Source organism: Hemitrygon akajei, chromosome 22 (genome assembly GCF_048418815.1).
Source record: "Hemitrygon akajei chromosome 22, sHemAka1.3, whole genome shotgun sequence".
NCBI lineage: Eukaryota > Metazoa > Chordata > Chondrichthyes > Myliobatiformes > Dasyatidae > Hemitrygon > Hemitrygon akajei.
Genome location: NC_133145.1, coordinates 61,301,582 through 61,322,453, shown reverse-complemented (window position 1 = coordinate 61,322,453; position 20,872 = coordinate 61,301,582). Strand labels below are relative to the sequence as shown.

Genomic DNA, 20,872 nt, shown 5'->3' with positions numbered 1-20,872 from the left:
GGTGATCTCCATTGTGCCAAGTGACAACTTCGAAAGGAGAGACAGAGCAATGAAAAGACCCAGCCACCACTTACTCCCGCCCACACGGCACCAGAACATGTGGATCCCAGATCAGCCTCATCAGCCACCTGAGGACCTACCGGCAGGAGGACATCACACTCGACTCGAGTGATCGCACCACTGTGGGCATCCTATGTTGGCGGCGGAAATTGTTGAAGCATTCAGGCTGCCCAGCGCAACCCTCGCTGATCTAATGGGATGCAAATGACACAACTGGCTGTAGGTTTCGATGTGCATGTGACCAATTAATCTTCAATTTCACGTTCGTTGAATCAGCTTAAAGACACTAAGACAGTGAGATTGTTTATGATTAAATGTAAAGATTTTAAGATGAAAGATTTGCTTTATTCGTCACACATACATTGAAACTCAAAACAAACGGTGAAATACGTTGTTTGCATCAACGACCAATTCAATCCAAGGACGTACTGGGGGCAGCCCGCAAGTGTTGCCATGCTCCTGGTGCTGACGTGGTTGCCCACAATTACTATCCATGTTTCTTTGGAATGGAGGAGGAAATCGGAGCATCCGAGGAGAACCTACAAACTCCTTTCAGATAACGGTGGGAATTGGACCTTGGTTGCTGGTGATGTAATAGCGTTACATTAACTGTTTCATTACTGTTAAATAAGAATTAACCCCAACCATAATTCAGGGAGAGAATTACATTAATAAATTGGATTGGATCAGGACAGACTTGGGACAGATGGGGAGGCTTAGGAGGGTTAATGGCGTCTAACAGCGACTCCTTTGCTTGCATCTTCGGAAACAGCTCTATTTCCATCTTTAATATCTTTACTTTTCCCTTTCAGGGTTCTTTTGAAGACTCTGACCTGGAGTTACATGCTGACTATGGTTCTTTGCAGGAATGGGACCCGCTCTTGGGGGTTCCATGATAAGCCATTGTTATTTGGCACACCAAAGGCTCGGCCTAAGAGTCCGGCTCAGTTTCGGAAGCCTGGGATCTCAGGGCTCTGGAGATCGAGGGTCGGGTCATCTGCGACTGTGTGCCTGGAGACCCGGGATCTTTGCGATCTTCAGGCACAGAGCTCGATAAAAGCAAAGTAACAGACCTTTAACATCACAAACCAGCCAGTCGTTTGTGATGTCTCCCCACTCGCTGGGAAAACGGAGACACCTCCTTCTCCTTTATTAGAGGGAGAGAGAACCTGTGGTATGTTGAATGCCGGGTGAAACGTGAAGTCTTTGGGGCAACTGCAAGTCTGTGTCTTTGCTGTTGCTTTAATCATGCCTGAGTGCTCGGTGGCGATTGCCAATGCTTGCTTTTTTTTCCGGTGTGGGGAGGGGGGATTGTTGCTTGCTGCCATGCAGGAGTGAGGGGAACTTGGGGGAGGACGTTGGGGTTCTTACGTTTAACTGTCGTTCATTCTTTGGGTTACTTCTCTGTTTTTGGAGATGTTTGCAAAGAAAAAGCATTTCAGGATGTATATTGTATACATTTCTCTGACATTAAATTGTACCTTTGAAGCTTTGAAGGTAGACACGAAACCCTGCTGTAGTTTGGAACTATAGTGGCTGTGTTTTTACATCTTGTAATACCCCTCTCTGGGGCACTTCCAAGACCATATGACATAGGAGCAGAATTAGGCCATTCAGCCCATCGAATGGAAAGCGGCCAGTGAGTGAGTGGGCCAGTGGAGGAGTGGAGCTTTGAGGCTTTGACTTGAGAGATTCTGGCAGTTTTGGCAGTTGGACTGTGCAATCAAGTCAATCAAGATTTGAATAGCTCAGCAGAAAGCCATTGATTAGACAATCAAGATTTGAATAGCTTAGACTCAGCAGAAAGCAGCTGATTGGGCAATCAAGGTCAGGTGACCAAGCAGTTTGAAAAGCTCAAACAAATAAATAGAGGGTTACCTCAAGCGGAGCGGCCAGTGAGTGAGTGGGCCAGTGGAGGAGTGGAGATTTGAGGCTTTGACTCAAGAGATTCTGGCAGTTTTGACAGTTGGACTGTGCAATCAAGTCAATCAAGATTTGAATAGCTCAGCAGAAAGCCATTGATTATACAATCAAGATTTGAATAGCACAGACTCAGCAGAAAGCAGCTGATTGGGCAATCAAGGTCAGGTGACCAAGCAGTTTGAAAAGCTCAAACAAATAAATAGAGGGTTACCTCAAGCGGAGTGGCCTGTGGAAAGCAGCCATTGAGTGAGTGGGCCAGTGGAGGAGTGGAGATTTGAGGCTTTGACTCGAGAGGCTTCGATGAGAAGAGGCTGAGGACGAGCTTCACTCCAAGTGAGGTAAGGCCGGGTAAGTTCCTTTCAAAGGAGAGGCAAGTATTGGGTAGGTCATGGCAGCTGAGATCAGCCCTGTGGTTTGTTCATCCTGCAGCATGTGGGAAATCAGGGATACTTCCAGTGTCCCTGACGACTATGTGTGCAGGAAGTGTGTCCAACTGCAGCTTCTGGCAGACCGCATTGAGCGTCTGGAGCTGCGATTGGATTCATACTGGAGCATCTGCAATGCCGAGAAAGTCGTGAATAGCACGTTCAGTGAGTTGGCCACATCACAGGTAAAGGCTACACAGGCAGAAAGGGAAGGGGTGGCCACTAGACAGCGTAGCAGTAGGCAGGTAGTGCAGGAGTCCCCTGGGGTCATCTCCCTCCTAAACAGATATACTGTTGGGGGAGATGTCTCATCAGGGGAAGGCAGCAGCAGCCGAGTTCATTGCACCATGGGTGGCTCTGCGGCACAGGAGGGAAGGAAAAGGAGTGGGAGAGCTATAGTGATAGGGGATTCGATTGTAAGGGGAATAGATAGGCGTTTCTGCGGCCACAAACGAGACTCCAGGATGGTATGTTGCCTCCCTGGTGCAAGGGTCAAGGATGTCTCTAAGTGGCTGCAGGACATTCTGGAATGGGAGGGTGAACAACCAGTGGTCATGGTGCACATAGGTACCAACGATATAGATAAAAAACGGGATGAGGTCCTACAAGATGAATTTAGGAAGTTAGGAGATAAACTAAAAAGTAGGACCACAAAGGTAATAATCTCTGGATTACTACCAGTGCCACGTGCTAGTTAGAGTAGAAATAGGAGGATATTTCAGATGAATACGTGGCTTGAAAAATGGTGCAAGGGGGAGGGATTCAAATTTCTGGGGCATTGGAACCAGTTCTGGGGGAGGTGGGACTGGTACAAACAGGACGGTCTGCACGTGGGCTGGACTGGAACCAATGTCCTAGGGGGAGCGTTTGCTACTGCTGTTCAGGAGGATTTAAACTAATGTGGCAGGGGGATGGGAACAAGTGCAGAGAGACAGAGGGGTGTAAAATGAGGGTAGAAGCAAAAAGTAGTAAGGTGAAAAGTAAAAGTGGCAGGCAGGCAAATCCAGGGCAAAAAGCAAAAAGGGCCACTTTTCAACATAATTGTATAAGGGCTAAGTGTTGTAAAAACAAGCCTGAAGGCTTTATGTGTCAATGCGAGGAGCATTCGTAACAAGGTGGATGAATTCAATGTGCAGATAGTTATTAATGAATATGATATAGTTGGGATCACAGAGACAGATGGGAGCTCAACATCCAAGGATATTCAATATTCAGGAGGGATAGACAGGAAAGAAAAGGAGGTGGGGTAGCATTGCTGGTTAGAGAGGAGATTAACGCAATAGAAAGGAAGGACATTAGCCTGGAGGATGTGGAATTGATATAGGTAGAGCTGTATAACACTAAGGGGCAGAAAACGCTGGTGGGAGTTGTGTACAGGCCACCTAACAGTAGTAGTGAGGTTGGGGATGGCATTAAACAGGAAATTAGAAATGCGTGTAATAAAGGAACAGTAGTTATAATGGGTGACCTCAATCTACATATAGATTGGGTGAACCAAATTGGTAAGGGTGCTGAGGAAGAGGATTTCTTGGAATGTATGCGGGATGGTTTTCTGAACCAACATGTCGAGGAACCAATTAGAGAGCAGGCCATTCTAGATTGGGTATTGAGCAATGAGGACGGGTTAGTTAGCAATCTTGTCGTGCGAGGCCCCCTGGGTAAGAGTGACCATAATATGGTGGAATTCTTCATTAAGATGGAGCGTGACATAGTTAATTCAGAAACAAAGGTTCTGAACTTAAAGAAGGGTAACTTTGAAGGTATGAGATGTGAATTAGCTAAGATAGACTGGCAAATGATACTTAAAGGGTTGACTGTGGATATGCAATGGCAAGCATTTAAAGATCGCATGGATGAACTACAATTGTTCATCCCAGTTTGGCAAAAGAATAAACCAGGGAAGGTAGTGCACCCGTGGCTGACAAGGGAAATTAGGGATAGTATCAAGTCCAAAGAAGAAACATATAAATTAGCAAAAAAAAGCGGCACACCTGAGGACTGGGAGAAATTCAGAGACCAGCAGAGGAGGACAAAGGGCTTAATTAGGAAAGGGAAAAAAGATTATGAGAGAAAGCTGGCAGGGAACATAAAAACTGACTGTAAAAGCTTTTATAGACACGTGAAAAGAAAAAGATTGGTCAAGACAAATGTAGGTCCCTTATAGTCAGAAACAGGTGAATTGATCATAGGGAACAAAGACATGGCAGACCAATTGAATAACTACTTTGGTTCTGTCTTCACTAAGGAGGACATAAATAATCTTCCGGAAATAGTAAGGGACCGAGGGTCTAGTGAGATGGAGGAACTGATGGAAATACATGTTAGTAGAGAAGTGGTGTTAGGTAAATTGAAGGGATTAAAGGCAGATAAATCCCCAGGGCCAGATGGTCTGCATCCCAGAGTGCTTAAGGAAGTAGCCCAAGAAATAGTGGATGCATTAGTGATAATTTTTCAAAACTCCTTAGATTCTGGATTAGTTCCTGAGGATTGGAGGGTGGCTAATGTAACCCCACTTTTTAAAAAAGGAGGGAGAGAGAAACCGGGGAATTATAGACCGGTTAGTCTGACATCGGTGGTGGGAAAAATGCTAGAGTCGGTTATCAAAGATGTGATAACAGCACATTTGGAAAGAGGTGAAATCATCGGACAAAGTCAGCATGGATTTGTGAAAGGAAAATCATGTCTGACGAATCTTATAGAATTTTTTGTAGATGTAACTAGTAGAGTGGATAGGGGAGAGCCAGTGGATGTGATATATTTAGATTTTCAAAAGGCTTTTGACAAGGTCCCACACAGGAGATCAGTGTGCAAACTTAAAGCACACGGTATTGGGGGTATGGTATTGATGTGGATAGAGAATTGGGTGGCAGACAGGAAGCAAAGAGTGGGAGTAAACGGGACCTTTTCAGAATGGCAGGCAGTGACTAGTGGGGTACCGCAAGGCTCAGTGCTGGGACCCCAGTTGTTTACAATATATATTAATGATTTAGATGAGGGAATTAAATGCAGCATCTCCAAGTTTGTGGATGACACGAAGCTGGGCAGTGGTGTTAGCTGTGAGGAAGATGCTAAGAGGATGCAGGGTGACTTGGATAGGTTAGGTGAGTGGGCAAATTCATGGCAGATGCAATTTAATGTGGATAAATGTGAGGTTATCCACTTTGGTTGCAAGAACAGGAAAACAGATTATTATCTGAACGGTGGCCAATTAGGAAAAGGGGAGATGCAACGAGACCTGGGTGTCATTGTACACCAGTCATTGAAGATGGGCATGCAGGTACAGCAGGCGGTGAAAAAGGCAAATGGTATGTTGGCATTTGTAGCAAAAGGATTTGAGTACAGGAGCAGGGAGGTTCTACTGCAGTTGTACAAGGCCTTGGTGAGACCGCACCTAGAATATTGTGTGCAGTTTTGGTCCCCTAATCTGAGGAAAGACATTCTTGCCATAGAGGGAGTACAGAGAAGGTTCACCAGATTGATTCCTGTGATGGCAGGACTTTCATATGAAGAAAGACTGGATTGACTAGGCTTATACTCACTGGAATTTAGAAGATTGAGGGGGGATCTTATTGAAACTTATAAAATTCTAAAGGGATTGGACAGGCTAGATGCAGGAAGATTGTTTCCGATGTTGGGGAAGTCCAGAACGAGGGGTCACAGTTTAAGGATAAAGGGGAAGCCTTTTAGGACCGAGATGAGGAAAAACTTCTTCACACAGAGAGTGGTGAATCTGTGGAATTCTCTGCCACATGAAACAGTTGAGGCTGGTTCATTGGCTATATTTAAGAGGAAGTTAGATATGGCCCTCGTGGCTAAAGGGATCAGGGGGTATGGAGAGAAAGCAGGTACAGGGTTCTGAGTTGGATGATCAGCCATGATCATACTGAATGGCGGTGGAGGCTCGAAGGGCCTACTCCTGCACCTATTTTCTATGTTTCTATGAGTCTGCTCCAACGTTCAATCATGGCTAGTTTATTATTCCTCCCATTCTCCTGCTTTCTCCAGATAACCTTTAACACCCTTACTAATCAAGAACCTATCAACCTCCCTGTTAAAAATACCCATTGACTTAGCCATCTGTGATAATGAACTCCACCAATTTACTATCCCATAGCTAAAGAATTTCTTCCTCTCTGTTCTAAAGTGATGTCCTTGTATTCTGAGGTTGTGCCCTCTGGTTCTAGACTTCCCCTACTATAGGAAACATCCTCTCCACATACACTCCGTCTAGGCATTTCAATATTTGATTGTAATGAGGTTTTTGGGCCTGTGTGGGGCGCTGGAGAGCATTGGGCTCTGAGGATTTTAGAGTACCTGAATTGGTTAATTGTTGTTTAATGAGAGTCATTAATCATTTAGGGTATCTTGCGCTTTTCTCGAGCTGATGCGGTCTCCTGGTGCTTACTGTTTAAGCTTGTTAGGTTTATTTTGAAAGGCTAGGGGATTCTGTGTTATTTGTATTATTTAAGCAGACACCTGATTAGCTCTAATTACGGGATCCTGGTTTTGAGAATGTTACTTCTCACTGAATCACTTGGCCAAGCCATTGATGTTCTTTAGGAATTATTAAGAATAAACTCTTGTTGCTGTCTCTACATTGGTTAGTCTTCACACTTGGGTTCCATTATTGCTAGCGCATATGGTGACATTGACAGGTTTCAACGAGATCCTCCCTCATTATTCTAAACTCCAGCAAGCAGAGGCCCAAAGTCCTCAAGCACTCCTTATGCGTTAACCCTTACATTCCCAGAACTGTTCTGGTGAACCTCCTCCAGACACTTCCCAACACCAGCACACCCCTTCTTAGATAAGGAACCCAAAACTGCTCACAATACTCCAAGTGCAGTCTGATCTCTGCCTTATAAAGCCTCAACGTTACATCACTCCTAGCTGATACTTAAATCAGGAAATGAGGTAAAAACTCTGAGTTTGCAATTTCAGTTCCAGGGATCCTTTAACCAAGTTCACAGGTTGGGAGCTGGCATGCTTCAGTTGAGTGACAGGTGCCACGTGTGATAAATCGACAAGTCTGCTCTTCAGGTGAACCCCGTATCCTTTCAACATCAAAAATCCAAGCTGCAACTTTGATCTGAAGAGCTGTCTGGTGAGGTTTTCACAACACCGAGTCTGGACAAAGTGACTGCCAGTTGAATTTCATTTGCAAGAACTTACATAAATTCACCTTTACCGCAAACATACCAGGGGAGATTACTAAAATCGATATTTAAGGGTGGGATTATTAAACAAACTGGATTTCTGCTGTTCACAAGAGACAGAGAGCGAGCATGGATTTGTAAAGTGTTTATTTTATTTAGAGACACAGTGCAGAGACACACCCAGCAACCCTGATTTAACCCTAGCCTCGTCACAGGAAAATTTACAATGAACCAGTAACCTACCAATTGGTCCGTCTTTGGATTGTGGGAGGAACCCGGAGCACCCGGAGGAAACAAATGCAGTCACAGGGAGAACGTACAAACTTCTTACAGATGACAGCTGAATTGAACTCTGAACCTCAATACCCCAAACTGTAATAGTGTCACATTAATTGTTACGTTGCTACAGCACCCTCTGTTCACCACTAACTTTGTTGGACAATGGTTGGGTTGCGTTGTTCTCTGATCTTGGCAATCCATTTGCAAACGTTTCATCACCGTACAAGGAGATACCATCCAGGTTGCTGTTCACTTGTGATGCATCCTCTGAAATGGATTTTATATAATTCTCTATCAGTTGATTGGTTGTCACTATGGAAACTCAATTGTGATGAAGGGAGAGGTTCTCGTCATCGATTGGTTGCGTGGCGAACTCTGTGTATTGCTGCATTTTGCCTGCATTGGCTTATAAATGAGATTGAGGTCCGCATGCCTGCTTACAGAACGGTTTGTGGAAAATCATCCTTCTGAGAATTCTCTTGCTTGCTCCATGATGTTCAGTGATACCCAGTCGAATCTTTACCCCTCTCGATCTTCATGGGCAGAGACCAGGAAGAGTTGGTCATATCGCTTCGCAGCCAGTTGATGTTCAGGGATCCTCATGGAGAGTTTTCTCCCATTTCGGCCGAGTCCCTGCATTGGATTTTGTCTTGTCCAATAGCTCGGGCTGTTCTTTAGAGCTGCAGAGTACTCTCCTCAACTTTGCTCTTGGCTTATGCACGACTGATATTCTGATGTTTTTGGAGCAGTTGGGCTGTCATTTCTGAGATATTTCCAATGTATGGCAGGACAACCCGTCTGGTTGCTTCTCGATTGGTGAATTGTCGACCTTGTAGTCATTTTCATATGAAATACCATGGGTAACTGTTTTAATGCAAATATTTTAAAGAGACGTTTCTCTTCTTTACCCTGTAGCTCCACCATGCCGCAGTGTGTCAGTGTGTCTCCGCTCTTCGGAACAGTCGGACAATTTGATCAGCATGGACAAGTTGGGCTGATTGGCCTGTTTCTCTGCTCTGTGGCTCCATGACGGTTATCCCTTATCAACCTAATTTAGGTTTTACTGTAGGCGGAGAAGAAAATGTGTTTCATATGGATTTACAGAAGACAATTTATGAAGTCACTCATGAGAAAAATTTGGTTAGTTAGAGTAAGTATCATTACGGTGCTGTTTTGGACATTGACTGAAGGGCAGGAGGTAGGGATGTCGGAAGAAAATCAAGTTATCAGGATGTGATGAGTTGCTTTTCACTGTGAACAATATTACCAACTCGTATTGTATTTAATGAAAGTGGACAGGCCCAACACAATGGTGCAATTACAAAGAAGACACGTCAGTGGCTATACTCCCTCAGGAATTCAGAAGGTGGCGAGGCTGTACAGTGGTTAGTGTGATTGTTTTACAGCGCCAGTGATTGGGGTTCAATTGCCACCAGTGTCTGTAAGGAGTCTGTCCGTTCTCCATGTGATCATGTGGGTTTCCTCCTGGTGCTCCCGCATTCCACGGATATACGGGTTGGGGTTAATTGTGGACTTGCTAGGTTGGCGCCAGAAGCACGGCGACTCTTGCGGGCTGCCCCCAGCGCATCCTCGGACTGTGTTAGTCGTAGACGCAAATGACGCCTTTCTCTGTTTCGATGTATATGTGACAAATAAAGCTAACCTTTAACAAGGAAGGTTTAAAATTTTTCTTTTTGTGTATCGTATGCTTGAGACATAGGCTGCAACCAATCCAATATCTGGACCAGAGGGCTTACTAATTAGGAAGGTTTAATGTTTATGGATAACGATTGCCAGTAAGTTGATTCAAAGAAAATTGGGGAAAATTATAAAGATGTTGAGTGCAACATTTACCAAAAGGTTAGTAACATGAACTAATGGCTTTGGCAGAGACAAATAATTTGGATCTAATGAGTGTTGCTGGGACACGGGAATTAGATATTCTTTTAGATATTCATTCTTGGGAAGGAGAGAGATCAAAATCCGAATCAGATTCACTGTCACTTACTGTACACGATGGGAAATGTATTGTTTAGCAGCAGTAGTGCTGTGCAAATGCAAAGGTATGAAATCACTATGAAGTACAAAGATAAATAAAGCCTGCACAGAAAGGGACAACGAGGTCGTGCTTGTGGGCTCACGGACCATTCGGAAACCTGCTGGCGGAGGAGAAGAAGCTGCTGCTGAATTTTTGAGTGTGGATCTTGGGGCTCCCGTCCCTGCTCCCCGACGGTCAGTGATGGGAAGAGGGTTTGTCCTGGATGGTGCAGGCCCTTCACGATGGATGCAGTCTTCCTGAGGCACTGCCTCTTGAAGAAGTCCTCGATGGGTGGTAGGATAGTGCCCTTATAGGATCTGGTGGAGTCCCTAAAGTGGGAAAGAGTAGGCAGTGGGGAGAAATGGCCAATAGAAAGGAGACTGTCAGGCTAGCCAGAGGAGGTGATGACTGTGGAGGCCAAGTCATTGGGTATATTTAAATTGGAGGCTGAAAGGTTCTTGATTAGTAAAGCCATCAAAGGTTACAGAGAGAAGGTTGGGGGGATAATAAATCATCCATGATGGAATGGCAGAACAGACTTGATGGGCTGAAAGGCCTGATTGCACAATGTCTTATGGCTTTCTGGTCTTTTAGAATGGCTGGAGGTCAAAGATAAAAATGTACAACAACTGGCATAGACTGGTCTACAGGTCCCCTACAGTGCAGCACAACTGCAGAAAGAATTAAATAAGAAACATTAAAAGGGATCTTTCACTAAGGATTCTCACCATCCAGGACATCCCCTCTGCCCAGTACTGCCCATTTACCTCGTCTTTGCTGCTTTACGTTGGGGGAGCAGCATCGGTGCTGGTGATGCAAAAGGGCTGAATAAACTCATCAAAAAGGCTGGATCCGTCCTTGGCTACAACCCGGACTCTGAGTCAGTGGTGGAGAGGAGGTCACTAAACAAACTGTCACATCCTCTCCATGGCCTACCGAGTAAACAGCGGAGCACCTTTTCAAACAGACTCATTCAGCTCCGCTGTCACAAGAACCGTTACAGAAAATCTCTTTGTGAGACTTTAAGTGTTGCTGCTGTAACAAAGGAATTTCCCACTTGGGATCAATGAAGTACTTATTATTATTATTATTATGGGGAGCTTTACTCTTCAGGTGGACTGGACAAATCAAACTGGCACAAGTAGCTTAGGGGATGAATTCATAGAAAGCGTTTGGGACAGTGTTCTGGAGCACTGTGTTGTTGGAGATGGTATCTGAGATGCTATCTCATGTAATGAGACTGGCTTAATTAGTGAGGGATCCTCATGGGGAAAACGATCACAATACGATAGAACTTTACAAGCAGTTTTTGCAGAAGATATGTATCGGTCAGAAACCCGAAACTTAAATAAAGGCAATTATTTAGGTATGAAGGAGGTTAAGCAGATTAGAAGGTTTTCTGGTGCATAAACAAAGATCAAGATTTAAAGAAATATTTAAAAATTCTCAACCATTTGAGAGACAAAAACTCCTTGGAAAGTAATCCGTATACAGCAAGCCAACCCGATTAATCAGAGCGTTTCATTTAATCTCATTTAGGTTAATTTCATATCAGAGATTGCTCACGGTATGCAACCTGAAATTCGAACTCTTCACACTCTCCACGAAACAAGAATGCACGATAGAATATCGAAGCCCCCAAAACCTGCTCCCACCTTCTCAGAAGCAAAAGCATCGAATCCCCCCCCACTCACGCCAGAAGAAGCACCGAACCCCCCCCCCCCACCACCCCACACCGTGCAAACACCAGCAAAGGCCCCCAGAGAAACCTCGATGCAGAGTCCATCAAAACTACAAGATGTCGCTTGTTCGAGTAGCAAGATTTTAGCAAAGAGCAATTAGTTACCAACAGAGGGCAGTGTGGTAGTTAGCGGTCAGAGCATTGCTTTACAGCAACACTGATTATCAATCAGGGTTCAATTCCCACTGGAATTGTACTAAGGAGTTTGTACGTTCTCTCCTTGACTGCGTGGGTTTCCTCCCATATTCCAAAGATGTACAGGTTAAGGTTAGTGAATTGCAGACATGCTACGTTGGCGTCGAAAGCATAGCGACTCTTGTGGGCTGCCCCCAGCACATCCTTGAACTGATGTAAAACGATGCATTTCACTCTGTTTTCATTTTTCAATGTGCATGCCACAAATAAAGCAAATCTTTAATCTTTAGGAATGAATGTGGAAGTACATTTGTCAAATCAAATCAAGTTTAATAATCATTCAACCATACATGGCTCCAGCTGAACGAGACAGTGTTCCTCTGGGGCCAAGGTGCAAAACATACTCAGTATATTCAAAATAGCGAGCAAGTAAACAGTCATGCTAAAAACACATATATCGCTCCAGACCCTGAGCGACCTGTCCCACAAATTGATGGTACAGTTCCCGGCAGTGTGCAGACGCACGCAGATATTCCACTGATTGAACACTGGAGGGCAGCACCAATGGGAGAGCCCAACCAAGCATGGCCGTCATGCTTCACCGCCTCTGGCATTTTCTCTGCTGGACTGCAGTAGCAGGCAGGTCTGCGGCTTGAGGCTTAGTCCACACTATATCCGGAGCTACGTAGCTCCCCCGCTGCCTGCCGTTCCACCAAACAAGGGAAACAGGCCTGAAGCATCTTACATTATCAATGTCCTACAGGGCCTTGCGATCACAAGAGAAACATCCAAAACAGTACAAAGGAAAGGAAGATGGATTGTGAGAATAAATTAGCAAGCAGAGTGAATCATGGAGTCATAGAGTTACAGAGAAACAGGCTCTTCGTCCATCTAGTCCAAGCCAAAACTATTTACCCTGCCTACACCCAAAGACCTGCACCTGGACCACAGCCCTCCATATCTCTACTATCCATTTACCATTTCACTGAAATCGAGCCGGCAGGCACCACTTGTGCTGGCAGCTTGTTCCACACTCTCACCACCCTCTGAGTGAAGAAATTTCTCCTCATGTTTCCCTAAAACTTCTCACTTTCCACCCTTAAGCCATGATTTCTAGTTGTAGGCCCAACCTACCTCAGTGGAAAATGGAGAATAAGCAGCTCAGCCAATTGGCAGGTAAATCAGTAAGAAGCTTCGAGCATGGACAGGACATCCTAGCATGTGATTACTGAGATAGAATAGCTCAAAGAACTGGACCTTTGATTTACACAGTGGATGTCAGAGATTTGTCACGGAGTCGTCATGTGGACCAGATACTGGATGCTCAGTCGAAAAACCCACCTGAGTCGACTGCATCCAACAAGTCACTGGAGTTTCCTCTCAGAGATGATCATGTCACTGACAGCAACGTGACCCCTACAACAGAGAAAGTTGATTTTGACAAGACACCGGACAAACCTGAATCCACTGCACAGGTCCAGTGGCACTATCCTGAAAGAAACAGAGCAGCACCCAAAAGACCAGATCTTTAGTATAGTGACGTTAGTTATGGACTGTTACTGTGAAAGCATGTTTACTCGAATATGGTCTGTGAAAAGGAAATTGAATGTTTTGTTACATATACTGTTTTATGTTACATTAATCTAAAGGGGGGAAAAATGTAATGTACGGATCTATTTCTTTTACCACAAGACTCCCCTTAGCACCAGGTATCGGCTGATAACTTACCCAAGCGCGTTGATCTGTTGCTCTCTCTGCAAAGTGAATATAAAGCATTAACTCCTCAGTGCCCCACTATTCACCGTTTAAGACCTACCCTGGTTGGTCTGACGTGAGTGCAAAACCTTGCACTTGCCTGCATTAGGTTCCATCTGCCAGTCTGCAGCCCGTTTTTGGCAGCTGATGCAGATCCCTCCGCAGGCCATGGTGGCCTTCCCCACTGTCCACTGCACCCCCCAGTCTCGGTGTCACCCACAGATCAGCTGACCCAGCTATCATCCAGATCATTTAGGATTAGTGTAAATGGGTGTCAAGATCTCTGAGGATCTAACCTGGACCCAACCCAATGTATTGATGCAGCTACAAGGAAGGCACAACAGCGGCGATATTTCATTATGAGTTTAAGATTTGGTATGTTTCCGAAGACACTAACAAATTTCTACAGATTTACTGTGGAGAGCATTCTAGCTGGCTGCATCACTGTCCGGTTTGAGGGAAGGGGCAATGCACAGGATTAACGTAAGCTGCAGAGAGTTGTAATCTCAGTCAGTTTCATCATGGGCACTGGCCTCTGTCATATCCAAGACATCTTCGAGGAGTGGAGCTTCAAAAAGGCGGCGTCCATCATTAAGGAGCCCCACCCCAGGACATGCCCTCTTCTCATTGCTACCATCAGGGAGGAGGTACAGGAGCCTGAAGACCCACACTCGACGATTCAGGAACAGCTTCTACCCCTCTGCCATTCGATTTCCGAATGGACATTGAACCACGAGCACCACCTCACTACATTTTTATTTCTATTTTTGTACTACTTATTTAATTTAACTATTCAATACACACATACATACACATACATTTACTATAATTTAGTTTTTTTCTAATTATTACGTATTGCATTGTACTACTGCTGCTGCAAAGACAACAGATTTCATGACGTACAGTATGCTGCCAATAATAAACCTGATTCTGATTCCGTTTGGTGATTAGCACAGACTCAGAGGGCCAAGGAGCCTCTTTCTGTGCTGTATCTCTCTCTGACTTTAAATAAAATTAAAAATATAGATGTTCTACAGAACTGTAAAATGAAGCAGAGAAATAAACTTAAACGTGGACTCAGTAGAAACAGTGATGGGTCTAGCACAAGGATTTAGATAATCAATGATTAAATCAGCTTCTAAGGGTAAATGTCGGAGGTAAATTCAGATTCTTTAACCACATGTACATCTAAACATACAGCGAAATGCGTTGTTTGCGTAACAACCAACTCAACCTAAGGATGTGCTGGGGGCGTCTGCAAGTGCCACCAACATAGCATGCCCAGAATGTTCAGCAGAACAGCACAACAACAGAAAAACAAGCCCCTTTCCCACCCTCCGACCCATCCACTCACTCACACACACGCAGTCAGGCCTCTAATCCCAGGACAGTCCGCCGCCCTGGCCTCCAACCTTCAGCTCTTGGCCCGGAACTCGCCGCCTCACTAGCTTCGATCTCCAGACACACTGATCTCCATTGGACTTTGACCTCCAGCCCCAGGACTCGCTGACCTGGCAGGTCTCTGGCCCTCACGGACGTCCGAGCATGGGACTTGCCAACCGGGGGAATCATTAGCCCTCGTTCTCATAGCTCCTGGTGGTCACCAGAGATAGCAACTATCTCCACTGGTCTTGGGTGAGGGAGGCAGAATGCAATGGACTTCAGAGGCAGGTGAGGAAATGTGCAGAGGATGAAAGCTGGGTCAGGATATCAGGAAGGGGGTTCTGTTGATGGCCAAGATTGATAGAAACAGCAGGAGCAGGAGGTCGTCATTTGGGCCTTTCAGTGTGTTTCACTCCTTCCATATGACCCAGGCTGATCCTCAGTCCCTCTCCTTCCCCATCCAGCTCCACCTGGAACGTTGACTCTTTATCTTTCCAAAGATGCTGCCTGATCTGCCGAGTTCTTCCAGTATTTTGTGACTATAGCTCTTTATTAAATTTTTTTTAAATTTAGTGTTAGGTAACATCGGTAGCTGAGCGAAGGGCGCTGAGTAGGCTACGGTCAATTATGGATAACTCTGAACATCCTCTACATAGCACCATCCAGAGACAGAGAAGCAGTTTCAGCGACAGGTTACTATCGATGCAATGCTCCTCAGACAGGATGAAGAGGTCAATACTCCCCAATGCCATTAGGCTTTACAATTCTACCGCCAGGACTTAAGAACTTTTTAAAAGCTATTATTAATGCTTTTTGAGATAGTGATTTAGATGCATATCATATTCTTTACTGAGTTAAGTATTGTATGTAATTAGTTTTGCTACAACAAGTGTATGGGACTTTGGAAAAAAGTTGAATTTCCCCATGGGGATGAATAAAGTATCTATCTATCTATGACATGGTAACAGGCCCATCCAGCCTAACGTGTGTGTGCAGTCCAATTACATCCATGTGACCCTTTAACCTACTGACCCTAAAGTCTTTGGGATGTGGGATGAAACTGGAGAACCTCATGGTCACGGAGAGAACATGCAAACTCCTTACCGACGGTGGCGAGATTTGAAACCGGGTCACTGGCGCAGTAGCGCGACGCTCACTACTACATTCTTTGATTTGGCTTCTGTGAATGAGAATTCTGCACGTGAATTCCTCCGAGTGAAGAAACTTCTCACCTCACTTCTAAACGTCTTACTTTGTAACCTCACACGGCGACTCTTCATCCTACAACCTCCGCTGAGGGAAACTTCCTCCCTGTTGGACCCTGACAAAATGTTGTATGTTGAGGCCTAGTTGAGCTAACATCTTGTCAATCCCACCATTTCATTGACTACTCTGATGAACTGAGGGTATCTCCTTTCTTAGGCGCTTTGATCACCTGGTGTGCATGACATTCCAGGTGTGATCTCATCATTACAACTTTATTCCCTAAGACATAGGAGACTGAGGTGAGATTTGACAGAAATATGCAAAGTTATGAGGGACATAGATAGGGTAAATGCAAGCAGGCTTCTTCCAGAGGTTGGATGAAATTTCAACTAGAGGTCATAGGTTAAGATTGAAAGATGAAATGTTTAAGGGGTAACTGAGGGGGGATCTTCTTCACTCAGAGGATGGTGAGAATGTGGGACGAGCTGCCAGTGCAACCTTGTGTTGGTCATTAACACAAATGATGTACTTCACTGTACTTGTGATAGATCAGATTCTGAATCCCACTCCCTACTCCAAGACAAACCAGAATCACGTATTCAATCCAATACAGTTGTATTAATTTGAAAAATATAAACTTTAATGAAGGCTACATCTCTGAATAATTACATAATTATTGTACCAAGGATTCTTAAATCAAACTCTTTTGTAATGCATAATTTACACAGAAAGTAAAACAAAATGCCATAAAACATGATTACAACACTCAAATGCATAAAAATATCTTTATACATAAACCCTTATTAACAAAGGGAGAGGTGACCCTCACACAGGGTGACACACAGTATCAATAATACTATGCAGGCACAGTTACTGTACTGGATAAACAAGTAACACTATAATAGTGTGTAAAACTCCCACAATATTTACACAGATATTTGTACAAGTTACGCCCAGCAGGGAGGATGCTGGCTTAGACACAGCAAAGGTCAGGCTGATGGTTCAGAATGTGTTGGATTAGCTGAGTTCGGTCTGGTCTCTTGATGTGCGGTTCAGGGAGGTTCCTCTGTGCTAATTTCATGGAAGTGTTTTAACTCAAGTTAAACAGCACAGAGAAAATGAACACAAGAGCTAAACGTCTACAGATTGAATTCCCAACATTTTACAGGAGACCATTCCTTTTGCTGTTGGCCATGGGGCTTAACTTAACATCTCTTTAAGAGTTTAACATCCCCAGAACAATTAAATAATTTCTGTTTTGAAAGAGAAGTCACAACTGAAGTGAGTTTGAGATTCCAACAGGAGGTGTCTTTGCAGAACTCAAGTTATGTGCGAAGTCCAATTTGGTCAGTTTGGCAGAGAATCTAGAATCCACAAAACCAAGTGGCCAGAGAGAGAGAGAAGGTGATAGATATAGAGAGAGTGAGAGTGAAAAATAGAGATCGAGGAAGGTAGAGAAAGGCACATACGTAGGTGGAGAGATAATGAAAAATAAAGAGATAAAGTTCAGGAATGTCACAACGTGTGGAAATGTACAGCTGGCCGGTCGGCATCTGAAAGTGCAAGGTTCTATCAGCAGGTTTTTGAGCAGCTTCCACTTACAAGAAGGGTTTGATACCGCTTGCAAGTTTTCAGGATATGAACAAACTAGCCGCATTTTCAACCCTCTGCTCCCCGTTGGAAACTGAAGTAAGGATTACTTTGCGCGATAACAGTGGGCAGCTGTTGCTGGATATTCTCAACGGCTTCGGTTAATGATATTGGTGTAAGCAATAATGATCCAGGTTGACAAGTCAGCAACATCAGTGTTTCTGCCGCCACGTGTGATGGGCCAGGTCTGGACACCGTCTTCCTGTGAGGTTCCTGCTGTGAACGAGCACAGGGGCTGCACAGAACCTTCCACAGGTGAGGGGGTTGGAGAGCTGTCTGCACTACAAAACACTTGCTCATATTACAATCTGCACTTGGGCTGTTGCTGGAACTGTCCCGTGCTGGGGTATTGTCACCAATCTGAAGCAAGTGATGGGCTGTGGATATTCCTGGGTCTGAAAGGCACTCGACACCATTAACATCACACGGAAGCTCGGTTGTCATTTCCACCAGAACATTAAGACATGCTCATGGTTCTGAAGTAGCAGCACAAGGTTATGAAGACGTGGTGACTGGTTTCAGTAAAATGACAAGAATAATCACAATCAGCTTGCTTCACAATTTCACTCAGCTGGACAGAGAGAGGCTTCTCATCATTATGTTTGATTGTAGGGGCTTTCAGGCAGGTCACAGAGGGTAGGGTGGGCACTGGGTGATGGGTGGCACTGGGAAGGGCAGCAGGGAGGTGGGTGAGCACTGGGTGATAGGTAGCAGGTAGAAGGTGTCATATCAATGCAGTAGCAGCACATTCAAACCCAAATGCACAGAAGCAGACTTAATGAATCTCAGGACGTGTTGCCTACGTCTGGACAGTCTCTTCATCCCTACAGCAACCCAGGAAGCCACAGTTACACCTGTGCACAACCAGTGGTCACATAACCCACTTTCTGTTTAAATAAACAGTTTCTTGACCTTTATGTCTGATGCAAAGCAAACAATGCCGATGTAACGGGCCTGGGTTCCTTGACAATGCAGCTGATTTCCTTCTTTTATTTTCAAACTGTCCCACCAAACGCCAGGACCCTGTTCTGAAAAAGTCCTTTTTGATGGATCAGTCGATTCGCTCCACTTTTCCCAAGATCTTTCCCTCATACATGGGCAGCGGGCTGTCATCACTCCGGACCTCTTCAAAAACAGCTCCACAGTCAAACTCGTTGCTGGCTCGCTTGAAGTAGTACCTGTGTGGGAAATGGTGAACAGTTAGGGCAAACGGGGAAGAGAGGGGCAAAGATCCACTCAATTGTGAGGAGATGAAATAAATGACAGACTTGCACTGTAATTTAATGCATTTCGAATGGTGAGCACCGTAACTTGGCTCATTGTAGATTTTCACTGACTCTATTGTGTTTTTTTTGTTCTGTGAAACGTATCTCAGGGTATACGTACTTAACTAATAAGCTTACTTTGAAAATTGGTGTGCTATTTTCAATAGAGCTGAAAATATTATTTTATTTAGAGATACAGTAACACGGAGACAAGCCCTTCAAGCCCAACGAGCCCGTGCTGCCCCGTGACCAATAAACTCACCCTCCCGAAGGACTTTGGAACATAGGAGGAAACCAGTGGACTCAGAGGAAACTGATACGGTCACACAGCTCTTCCTTCTACTATCATCCTTGTGCCTCAAGAATCTCTTAAATGTCCCCAATGTATCTCCATCGCGGTGTAATCCTCAGTTATACTTTCTTCCAGTCACTTTGAAAGAATGGCCTCTTGTGTTGGTCACTGTTACCTGGGGTAAAAGGCTTTGGCTGTCCTCTCTAGTTTATCATCTTGTACATCTCTTATGAGGATGCCCCTCATCCTCCTTCCCTGCTCAAAAAATCCTGTGCAACTAACTGCACCTTGATGCTGTTGTGCAAAATTATGAGACAAACTTCCACATAAGCTTCTGACACCATGCTATATCCGTCGGTGTGATTGTTACGTAAAACAGCTGAGCTAGCATCTTACACATTGCCAGGTACAATCCCAACACATCCATGAATTCTGAGAGTTAATCTGTTTGCCCACTGTTCTCCAAGCTCAGAAGTATGAACACAATTAGGGGCGCCGTGGCAGTGTAGCAGGTAGCACCACACTATCGGAATTCGGAGCCTGTCAGGAGTTTGTACGCCCACCCTGTGGAATGTGTGGCTTTTCTCCAGGTACTCTGGATTTCTCCCATAGTCCAAGGACGTACCACTTAGGTTTATTGCTCATTACAAATTGTCCCGTGATTAGGCTCGGTTTAAATCGGGTCAGTGCAGCTCAATGGGCTGGAAGGGCCTACTCCGCGCTGTATAAAAACAGATAAATTAGGAAAGACCTGGTATTCCACAAAATGGCAAGGTCAAACAGGTTCCAGTTTATTTATTTATTATGGGTATATTTAACATACGTTGAAGCATGCTGGGGAGCAGTCTGCAAATGTCACCACACATCCTGGCGCCAACATAGTCTACCTACAATGCTCTGCAGTACAACAGAGCAAGTCTATTTCCTCCCTCCCATCCACTCAGGCCTCCAACCCGAGGACAGCAGCCTCAGGCCTCCTGGCCTCCAGTGAACTTGTGCACTCAAACATTGGACTTCTGACTTCCCCAGTGGACTAACAAACCAGGGCCTGGCCTTTTGGACTCGCTGGATTTGGCCTTCGACCTTCAATCTTTGATCTGCAACACAGATCCCAGGACTTGCTGATGACAGGACCCCAAACTCCAAACTCTCTGGCCTAGGGGCTCACTAGCTCTGGGGCTTCTGGCCTGCATGGATCTCTGATCCCAGGCCCGCCATCTGCAAGTCAGAGGCTTCTGGACCGGAGACCTGGGGGCAGCCTGCCTTGGGGTTGGAGGCCTGGCTGTGTGTGTGCATGGGTGGGAGGGAGGGAGGAAAGGGTTTATTTTGCTCCTGTGTTTGACTTGTGGAGATACTATGGAATCTTGTGAGCACTTGTGGACTGCCCACAGCCCATTTGGTTGTTAATGCAAAAAAAAATCGCATTCCACTGCATGGTTTGATGGACATGTGATAAATAAATCTGATTTAAATCTGAATCTGATCCCACCTGCAGCCTGATGAAAGCTCCTCTCTGGCTATTGAATGAAAGGTGTACGGCCAACGCTGAAACGCACCCACCTCA

At 45.0% G+C, this 20,872-nt stretch overlaps 1 protein-coding gene across 3 annotated transcripts in view; it reads right to left on the bottom strand.

The window, feature by feature from the left end:
• Nucleotides 1-16,735: 16,735 nt before the first annotated feature.
• Nucleotides 16,736-20,872, bottom strand: part of axin2 (axin 2 (conductin, axil)) — a 39,070-nt gene continuing 34,933 nt past the window's right edge. For all 3 annotated transcript variants that reach the window (XM_073026405.1, XM_073026403.1, XM_073026404.1), the window contains exon 11: nucleotides 16,736-18,929. In XM_073026405.1, the coding sequence (XP_072882506.1) occupies nucleotides 18,803-18,929 (127 nt within the window). In that variant the 3' untranslated portion in view covers nucleotides 16,736-18,802. The remainder of the gene's footprint in view (nucleotides 18,930-20,872) is intronic.